Source organism: Rhincodon typus, chromosome 40 (assembly GCF_021869965.1).
Source record: "Rhincodon typus isolate 14 chromosome 40, sRhiTyp1.1, whole genome shotgun sequence".
Taxonomy (NCBI): Eukaryota; Metazoa; Chordata; class Chondrichthyes; order Orectolobiformes; family Rhincodontidae; genus Rhincodon; species Rhincodon typus.
Genome location: NC_063371.1, coordinates 3,973,242 through 3,983,887, shown reverse-complemented (window position 1 = coordinate 3,983,887; position 10,646 = coordinate 3,973,242). Strand labels below are relative to the sequence as shown.

Below are 10,646 nucleotides of genomic sequence, written 5' to 3'. Positions count from 1 at the left end.
CCTCACACAGCGAAACCGACACAAACTCTGCGCGTCCCACTCGTCTATCACTGAACGTGCTAGCTCATACCAGCGGTTGGCAACGCTGCCTCACGGTGCCAGGGATCCGGGTTCGATCCCAGCCTTGGGCGACCATCAGTGTGGAGTTTGTACGTTCTTTTATCCTCACTTCTCCCCCAACCATGTCTGCGTGGGTTTCCTCCTGTCAGTCCCCAGATGTGCCGGTTTAGGTGGATTGGCCATGCTAGATTGACCATGGCGTGTAGGCTTGGGGTGGGTTAGCAACAGGGAAACGTGGGGTTAGAGGAAATGGGGTTGAGCCTGGGCGGGATGCCCTCCTGAGGGACGGTGTGCACTCGATGGGCCGAAAGGCCTGTTCCCAAACTGTTGGGGGCCCTTACATGCTACACCAATGCATGAAAGCTGGCCTGCACCCTAGAAAGGTAAAGTGTGCACCCCAGGTCAATGGGGAGGGGGGAGGGGAAGAGGTCACCTTGAGAGTCTCAGATCGACCCTAGTCTCCGAAACTCAAGAGAACATGGGGCCCAGTCTCCTCATGAGATGGCCCTCCATCTCTAGGATGAGTCTGATGAACCTCCCATGGGATAGGGCCCCTTTGGCCCATCGTTTTGCTGGAGGCCTTCAGTGCACGAACTGGAGAGTCAGCAGGCCATACAGGCAAATGCTTTGACAGCAACGGGAGCAGATAGCGAGAGGCACCAAGGCCAGGAGCCTAACTCTAAGGACTTGGGTGCAATGTTGGAAGAAGGACAGTGACTTTAATGTGAGGCAGTTAGGATCAGTGAATGCGTCTCTTAATGGCCTTACCCATGCTGCTGAATATGCACACTGTGCATTTTCACTGGGATAGCCAATCCAGCACCCTCAAGCCTGCTCCCACTCTCATTAAGATCACAACTGACCTTCTACCTTAACCAGTCCTTCCTTGTCATTCCCATGTCCCTTATAACCAAAGACATATTTGACTCCGGTCTTGAATACACTCAGAAACTAATGAACACAATCCGATTTCCCCTTCTGCAGGTCCTCCTTTCTCCTGTTACTCACATTCCTTGGCTACAATGCTGAAATAAAATTTATGACTAGCTAAATAAATGGAAAAAGGCATTCACTCACCCTCTAGGGTGGCACGGTGGCACAGTGGTTAGCACTGCTTCCTCATGGCACCAGGGACCGAGGTTCAATTCCACCCTCAGGCGACAGTCTGTGTGGAGTTTGCACATTCTCCCTGTGTCTGTGTGGGTTTCCTCTGGGTGCTCTGGTTTCCTCCCACAGTCCAAAGGTGTGCAGGTTAGCGTGGATTGGCCGTGCTAAATTGCCTGTAGTGTACAGGGATGTGTAAAGTAGGTGCGTGAGAGGGGGATGGGTCTGGGTGGGATGCTCCAAGGGTTGGTGTAAACTTGTTGGGCCAAAGGGCCTGTTTCCACACTGTAGGATTCTATGGTTGATATATTGTGAGACTGAAATGTCAAATTATTTTAAGTGAGTGTGTTATGTTAACTTTTATTTTAATAAGCAAAGGTCTTGTGGAGCTAATTGATATACTGTGAACTGTACTTGAAAGGATTTATTTAATTTTGATAATGAGCTAGCAGTGCTCATAACTTGTTTGGTGTTGCCTTCCCAAGTTTAGTCGCAGTTAATCAATGGTATACAATCCACGTTAGATGACAGCTCTCAACTTACTTTAATAGGCCGAACCAAAAATTTGTGATTCTACATTATTGAGAGAGTGGTACATTATTCAATGAAGACATCTTGAGATGCAGGTACGTAGTTCCTTGAAAGTGGAGTTGCAGGTAGACAGGGCGGTGAAGAAGGTGTTTGGTACGCTTGCCTTTATTGGTCAGTGCATTGAGTATAGGAGTTGGGAGGGTCATGTTGTGGCTGTACAGGACATTGGTTAGGCCCCTTTTGGAATACTGCGTTAATTCTGGTCTCCCTGCAATAGGAAGGATGTTGTGAAACTTGAAAGGGTGCAGAAAAGATTTACAAGGATGTTGGAGGGTTTGAGCTACAGGCAGAGGCTGAGGCTATTTTCCCCGGAGCGTCAGAGGTTGAGGGGTGACCTTATAGAGCTTTATAAAACCATGAAGGGCATGGATAGGGTGAATAGTGAAGGTCTTTTCCCCAGGGTAGGCGAGTCCAAAACTAGAGGGGCATAGGTTTAAGGTGAGAGGGGAAAGATTTAAAAGGGACCTGGGGGATAACTTTCTCACACAGAGGGTGGTGCGTGTATGGAACGAGCTGCCAGAGGAAGTGGTGGAGACTGGTACAATTAGAACATTTAACAGGCATCTGGATGGGTATATTGAATAGGAAGGGTTTAGAGGGATATGGGCCAAATGCTGGCAAATGGGACTAGATTAATTTAGGATATCTGGTCAGCACGGACAAGTTGGGCCGAAGGGTCTGTTTCCGTGCCGTACAGCTCTACGACTCTAACTGAGCACCCTCAGCCCTCCCTGAATCTAAGAATTGTAGCTTCCATGGCCAGGGAGAAACACCTTCCCTGCCTTCTAGTCAGCTATGCCCTTGAGAATTCCATAGGCTTTACCGAGATCAATTCCATTCTCCGAATACAGCCTAGCCTCCTCAAATCTCTCCTCATAAGACAGCCCTCCATCTCCGGGATCAGTCTGATAAATCTTTCATAGAGCATACAGCAGTACAGCGTAGGAGCAGACCCTTCGGCCCACAGTTTAGTTCCAACCCAGCTATAGCTTCCTTGGATAACGAGGCCAAACTTTCGACAATACTTTCACGGCCCCAAGGACCAAATGTCTTACTCCGTCTCCTACATCCCTCGGAAGTGAAGCTGAGATCCAGGGAAGAGAATTCCTGAAGGTCCTGGTAAAAGGTTCCGGCTTTCTGCTTTGTCAAACCGCATGCAGTCCATCGGGAGCCGGGCCACACGTAATTTTGTGGCCTGGATGAGAAGGTGGGTCACATTTACGTGCAGAGTTTCCATGTGCAGCTACCTCGCCCAGCGACCCCATACCTTTTCTCATGTAGCGGAAGGAGTGCTCCAATGTCACGCTTCCATCCCACGTTCCTGATCAGCAAACATGCGGCGCGGGCTAAGTCTGAGGACTTTTGGCATGGGGTTCTGCTCCAGGCCGAGGAGGGAGGTCCCGTTGTCGCTGACATTCCGCCCCTCTTTCGGGATTACGCCCACACTCCAGGTGTCCGTGGAGCAGAGCACGCAGTGCCGAAGGAACCCTTTAGAGAACGATGGGCGTCCCTGGGACTGGACTGCATCATTGGGCAGGACGACGCCATTTTAATTTAGCTACGTTTCGTGTTTCCTCATGTAAGTCTCCGTTAGCCGTTAGTTTTTGTGTTTCTCATCACAGAGCCCCAATCAAGGACTGTTTCAAAAGTAACAGAGGAAGTTTTACTTCCACTTGAAAGGAGTAGAGGGAGCTTTACTCTGTATCTAACCCCGTGCTGTCCCTGTCCTGAGAGTGTTTGATGGGGGGACAGTGTAGAGAGAGCTTTACTCTGTATCTAACCCCATGCTGTCCCTGTCCTGGGAGTGTTTGATGGGGGACGGTGTAGAGGGAGCTTTACTCTGTATCTAACCTGGTGCTGTCCCTGTCCTGGGAGTGTTTGATGGGAGGACAGTGTAGGGGGAGCTTTACTCTGTATCTAACCCCGTGCTGTCCCTGTCCTGGGAGTGTTTGATGGGGGACGGTGTAGAGGGAGCTTAACTCTGTATCTAACCCTGTTCTGTCCCTGTCCCTGAGAGTGTTTGATGGGGGGACAGTGTAGAGAGAGCTTTACTCTGTATCTAACCCCATGCTGTCCCTGTCCTGGGAGTGTTTGATGGGAGGACAGTGTAGGGGGAGCTTTACTCTGTATGTAACCTCGTGTTGTCCCTGCCCTGGGAGTGTTTGATGGGGGACAGTGTAGAGGGAGCTTTACTCTGTATCTAACCCTGTGCCATTTACATAAGTACATTTGGTTCATCAGATCATGTCAGATTCAAAACTGCCACCTGATCCTGCATTGAGCATTCGAGATTTGTGAGACACTGCCCACCCTTTCTGTACAGAAGCAGTTTGCAGTTTCACTCCTGGGAACTCTGGGGTACACTCTCAGGCTGTCGTGGAACTCCTCCAGCTCGGTCTCAGGCCATTCGACCCATCAGAGACTATGTTATTTACTCCCATACCTCTCCTTTCCGACATCCCGGCCAACAAAGAGAAGGTGTTTCTCCCCTTCCTCTTGACCTTACAAGGCAGTTTTAGAAACAGCTCTACTCTGCTTCCCGGGACTTCAGGATTAGGACAGTGTCGAGAGACAGCGAACAAAGTCATTGGAACAGAACTGAGTACATATCCCAGAACTGTGTACACATCCCAGAACTGAGTACACATCCCAGAACTGAGTACACATCCCAGAATCGAGTACACATCCCAGAACTGAGTACACATTCCAGAACCGAATACATATCCCAGAACTGAGTACACATCCCAGAACTGAGTACACATCCCAGAACTGAGTATACATCCCAGAACTGAGCACACATCCCAGAACTGAGTACACATCCCAGAACTGAATACACATCCCAGAACTGAGTATACATCCCAGAACTGAGTATACATCCCAGAACCGAGTATACATCCCAGAACCGAGTATACATCCCAGAACTGAGTATACATTCCAGAACTGAGTACATATCCCAGATCTGAGTACACAACCCAGTACTGAGTACACATCCCAGAAGTGAGTATACATCCCAGAACTGAGTACACATCCCAGAACTGAGCACACCACCCAGAACCGAGTACACATCCCAGAACCGAGTACACAACCCAGAACTGCCTAATGCCAAGTCTCCATTCCTAATGCAATCTGCTTGTACTCCCCCAGACAGTATTAACCCTATCCATCCCAGGCTTCCCCGCGCCCCCCACCCCCGTTCTGCAAATGTTTATTTGCTTTCTTGTCATCTGCAAATTCGACTTGTCCAATAGCCTCCTCACATCTGTTTCACGATGCATAAATGCAGACTCCTCCAGCTGGAGCTCATAGGCAGTTTTTTCTTTTAAAAAAAAGCAGTCCTTGTGATTTTTCAGACACTAGCATTGACACGAGAAAGGTCAGCTAGCATGCCTGCTGTCCACCCAACTCCACCCTAACATCTGAGGAATCGCTATTAATACATGTCAATGCCCTGCAGCTTTTCACTCAATAATAGGCCTCTCCAGAAGCGTAACATTTTTCCGTTCTGAAGCATGGCTTGCCCTGTGTTTCAGTTTCCTTAAACACTGAGTGACATGCTTTCAATACAGCAGTGTCATCATTTTATTTATATATATCTACAAGTAGGGCCTTTCAAAAGCTGAACTTTAGCTCTGAGGTGCCCTAATTTATTGGATAAATACGTCTTTCCTAGGAGCAGGCCTTTCGAGTCTTAAGATAGTGGCTGACCTGGTGTTCTTCTTATTCATTCGTGTGATGAAAGGGTGGGGAGTGCCTCACAAATCTCAAATTAAGAGTCAGCTACATTTGCTATGGGTCTGGAATCATGTGCAGGCCCAGAACCGGTAAGGAAGGCATTTTCCTTCCCTAAAGGACATTAGTGAACCAGATAGGGGGTTTTCCCCAACGATTGATCATGGATTCATGGTCATCATTAGATTCTTAATTCCGGATATTTTATTGAATTCAAATTCCACCATCTGCCGTGGTGTGATTCGAACCCAGGTCCCCAGAACATTACCCGGGTCTCTGGATTAACAGTCCAGGGATAATACCACAGCCTCCCTAGGGTTCAGTGCTGGGAACCCTTGTTGTCTGTAATATATATAAATGATTTGGAGGAGAATGTAAGTGGGCCTATTCGTAAGGTTGCGAATGACACAAAGATCAGGGGGAGCTGTAATGAGTGAGGATATTGCCAGAGGAAACAGCTGGATATATAGATAGGCTAGAGACTTGGGCGGATTGGGTTTAACATGGACAAGTGCAATGTGACCTAGTTTGGAAGGTCTGATGCAAGACAGAAGTATACAGAGAATGGCAGGACCCTTTGGTAGCAACAAAATGCAGAGGAATCTATTAGTACAGGTCCACAGTTCCCTGAAAGTGGCAACGCAAGTGGGTAAGGTGGTCAAGAAGATACATTGCATTCATCGGTCTGGGCACCGGGCGTAGATATAGAATTTTAGTTCGGCTACGTTTGGAATACCGCGTAGAGTTCTGGTCATCATACTGCCAGAAGGATGTGGACGCTTTGGAGAAGGGGGACTGAAACAGTTTACCAGGGACGTTGCCTGGTTTGGAGGATATCAGCTACGAGGATAAACTTGTTCTGTTATCACTTGAATGTCGAGGCGGGGGTGGAGGATGAGGGCTACTGACCTAACAGAAGTTCACAAAATCACGGGAGGGGGGGATAGTCGGAGTCTTTATCCCAGGGTAGAAATGCCAGGGGACTAAAGTGAGAGGGTGTAAGTTTAAAGGAGATGTGCGAGGCAAGGTTTTGTTTTTACACAGAGGGCGGGTAAGTGCCTGAAACGCGCTGCCAGAGGCAGTTGTGGAGGCAAATACAACTGGAACGTTTCAGAAGTATCTTGACAGATATATGAGTTGGCAGGGAATAGAGGGATATTGAATGTGTAGAGGCGAAAGGTTTTTGGTTTGGGAAGGCGTCATGGGTGGGCACAGTCTGGGCAGGCTGAAGGACCTGTCCCTTTTAAGGCAATCCGATCGTTCCAGGTATCCCAGGACTCATTATCGGATCTGAAAACAGTTTGTTCTCAGCACGTCGAACTGCTTCAGTCATATATTCAGAGGAGAGTTTGCAGTCAGGCCTTGAGGCCTAATTCGTCTCCATTATGACTGCTGGAACTCGATGGGTTAAATCTGTTTGCAATGTAGAAAGAGAGAGAGGCCGCTGGACAGGGTGTGTCAAACACTCTGATAACATCGCTGCGAGATGTTTACTCTGTAATTTGTCCCCCTTTTAGACTAGGCCAACGGGAGAGTTTCCAGTCACACACTAGTGAACCTTTTAAGTGAAACAGGACGTTGGAAAGGGCGGTGGGGGGTGGGGAGGGTTGGGATCTGTCGGATATCTCCCAAGGGGAGACGAGTGAGGATCGGCTGCAGATCACCCGTTCTCTCGCGGAAAGGAAAACCTCCTCGCTCGTTTCTGGAGAAATTACCCCGAAAACGTACACGTCCCTATTCCCTGGCGCCACTCCTGGTTTCGAAACCATGGCCGAGAGCCTGGAACATCAAACTCCCTAAGCCGGTTTGAGATGACCACTGGGCACAGTGTGGCAGACAGTCCCACGCCCCTTGGATCACTGAATGTACTTTGCCAGGAGGAGAGTACACAGTTCAGTACTAAGAGCAGCTATAGTCTTTACCTCAGTACACAATGTGCTCAGACACTGTCCTTTTTTTAAAAAAGCCGAATTGTTATTAGGTTGCCAGCCAGGATTTGATTATGTGTTCACTCTTCTGCGGGATTTTGACACGTTTGGCAAGGCCTGGCGTTCCTTGCCCTTGAAGATAATTCAGCCTTTGTCAGAGCACGGTTTTAAGAGTTGGCCGCAGGCTCGGGTAGGCCCGACTGGGTAGGGTAGGCCTGAAGAGCCAGATGCGGTGTTTTAGGGGGTTTTTTGTTTCCGTGACACTTGCCATTATCGAAGCGCGTTTTCCATTCCGGACTCACTTGGCGAATTTAAACGGTGGGATGGGAGCCATTTCCCCACAGCGTGACCCTGAGTGTCTGGATTTCTACCCCACAGCGGTACCAGGCTAACGGCACCCCATATAAACATTGCTGACTGTTATAAAATCCCATCTGATTTAGTGTCCTTCAGGGAAGGAAATCGGTGACTATATGTGACTCCAGGCCCACAGTGATGTGTGGTTAGCCCTTGATGCCCTCTGAAATGGGCAGTAGGGTTGTTTTTTTGAACGAACAGCAGTGTTCCACAGGGTGTACTGTTGTTTGTCCTTTATATCAACGATTTGGATGAGAGTATTGGAACTGACTGGCTCAGTAGAGTCATCGAGTCATACAGCACCCTTCAGTCAAATTTGTCCAACGCCAACCAGGTTTCCCAAACTGACCTAGTCCCATTTGCCAGCATTTGGCCCCTATCCCTCTAAACCCTTCCTATTCATGTCCCCATCCAGATGCCTTTTAAATGTTGTCATTGTACCAGCCTCCACCACTTCCTCTGGCAGCTCATTCCATACACGCACCACCCTCTGTACGAACAAATTTCCCCTCAGGACATCCTTGACCCTGAGAGACCTTGAGAATAGAGAAATTAGAATCTCCTCCAGCTCCTGCATCCCCCCAACACCTCTGTGCCCCTCCAAATCTGACCACTCGAGGGTTTTGCCCCCCCCCAAAACCGTGCTCTCCATCCCCCCTCCCCCCCCGATTTTAATTGCCCCGCAGCAGCTGTAACAGAGGTATAGACAAACAGGAGGTTGTGACTCTGTGGAAATTGACCATGCATACAACAATGTGGCCAAGCTTAGCAGCAGGTGGCAGTATCATGTTCCAGGAACCCTGAGCCCTTGGCCATCAAGAGGTGGTGAGGAGACAGTGACGGAGGAACAGAGAGATCTGGGAGCCCTCATCCAGCGGGCAATAGGGAGGGCAAATGGACTCTCGGCCTTTGTTTCAGAGGGAAAGGAGTATGAAAGTGGGAAGGTTTTGCTAAAACTGCACAAGGCACTAGTCAGACAACAGTTGGAAGACTGTGAAGCGTTTTGGAGCCCCGTATCCAAGCAGAGATAGACTGGCCATCGGAGGCAGCCCAAAGTAGGTTCACTCGGCTGATCCCAGGTACGGAGGGACTGTCTTATGAGGAGAGGTTGAGTAGGTCAGGGCCTGTACTCGTTTAGAGGAATGAGAGGTGACCTTATTGAAACAGACAAGATTCTTCGAGGGACTTGACAGGGGGAGATGTGAAGAGGATATGTCCCCTTGTGGGAGAGTCTGAGATCACAGGGTATAATCTCAGAATAAGAAGTTGTCCATTGAAGACAGAGATGAGGAATTCCTCCTGAGGTGTGAATCTGTGGAAGTCTGTACTGCTCTTGTTGCCACTTTATGTGGCAAATCCAGTCAAGTTTCTAGTCAATGGTAGTCCCCAGCATGACGCAAATACAGTTGGTGTCGTTTGTATGTATTCCAGGAAAGCCATTGATAAAGTCCTACATAACAGACTGATAAAGAAAGTAAAAGCTCTTGAGATCTAGGGTAGCTTGGCAAGTTGGATCCAAAACTGGCTTAGTGGTAGAAGGCAGAGAGGGCTGGGAAGAAGACTGTGGGACTGGAAGACAGTGTCCGATGACATACCACATGAAGCAGTGCTGGGTCCCTTTTGTTCATGATATCTGTATTGTTTTGTATGTATACGTAGGGGGATGATAAGTTTGCAGATGACACAAAAATTGGCCAGATACTGAAATTCAAAGGATCTTGGGTAGGGGTGGTTAGGGCAACATTCAGGTCATTTACCTTGGTCAGTCATGGCAGAGATTATAAGGGCAGGAAGATTACGTTGGAGCTGTACAGGTCTTTAGGTAGGCCGCACGTAGAGTACTGGTCCATCCCAGGCACGCAATAGGAAGGTTGTGATTGCACAGGAGGGGGCGCAGAGGAGATTCACCAGGATGTTACCTGGGATGGAGCAGCTTAGCGATGAAGAGAGGCTGGATAATCTCCGGTTGTTTTGGAACAAAGGAGGTGAGGGAACACCTGATATAAGTGGGGAGAAAGCAGCTGTTTCCCCTATATGAAGGGTCAGTAACAAGGTGGTAGGGTGGCAGGGGGGGAAGGCATCATTTTAAGGTGAAAGGCAGGAGGCTGAGAGAGGGAGGATTTGAGGAAATTTTCACCCAAAGGGTGGTGGGGCTCTGGAATACGCTGCGTGGGAGGGTAATTGAGGCAGGAAACCTCAACCTTTATAAAGCACTTGGACGAGCACTTCAAGATGGTGGATCTGGTGCGGGCAAGTGGAATAGAGGAGAATTAGTCATTTTTGTCGGTACAGACTTGATGGACCAAAGGGTCTCTTCTGTGCTGTATAATCCTTTGAGCTTTTCCCCTTCTTTTGTTTGATCACTATTGTGTAAATGATAGACATGAAGAACATTACACCAATAGAATCCCTTATTTATTCTGGAAGGTAATTGGCTGACTTTTTTTTCATTCGATTGGTTTCTCAGTGTGAAGAATTTGTCTACGTCCATGCACCTGCACTCACCAATATTTCAGAGTATCCAGAGGATTTTGATCTGTGTGGGGTGAGTATCTCGAGGTTAGCATTCACCGCGTGGTGTACATCAGACAGAGGGAGATCTAGTCATGCACAAAGAGCAGGCACAGACTCAGTGGGCCAAACGGCCACCTCCTGTGCGCTGCTGTTCCAAATACCAGGCCAACACCCAGAATGTCCTCTCGGTCAGGATATCAAACCTATGCCTCCTGGCCCAGAGGTAGGGACGCTGCCATTAGGGGGACTCTTGTGATTGCAGAGGTAAAGAGCACGCTTTTGTGGTTCAGCTTTCAGTTGTATAGACTTGTGTTCATTCAGGAATAAGCCTCAACTTCTGTACCTTTCTGTATCTATGGACAG

General features: G+C 48.6%; 1 protein-coding gene across 2 annotated transcripts in view; it reads left to right on the top strand.

Moving 5' to 3' along the window:
- Window positions 1-10,646, top strand: part of sftpbb (surfactant protein Bb) — a 43,984-nt gene that overhangs the window by 32,190 nt on the left and 1,148 nt on the right. For both annotated transcript variants that reach the window (XM_048618751.1, XM_048618750.1), the window contains exon 9: window positions 10,237-10,314. In XM_048618751.1, the coding sequence (XP_048474708.1) occupies window positions 10,237-10,314 (78 nt within the window). The remainder of the gene's footprint in view (window positions 1-10,236; window positions 10,315-10,646) is intronic.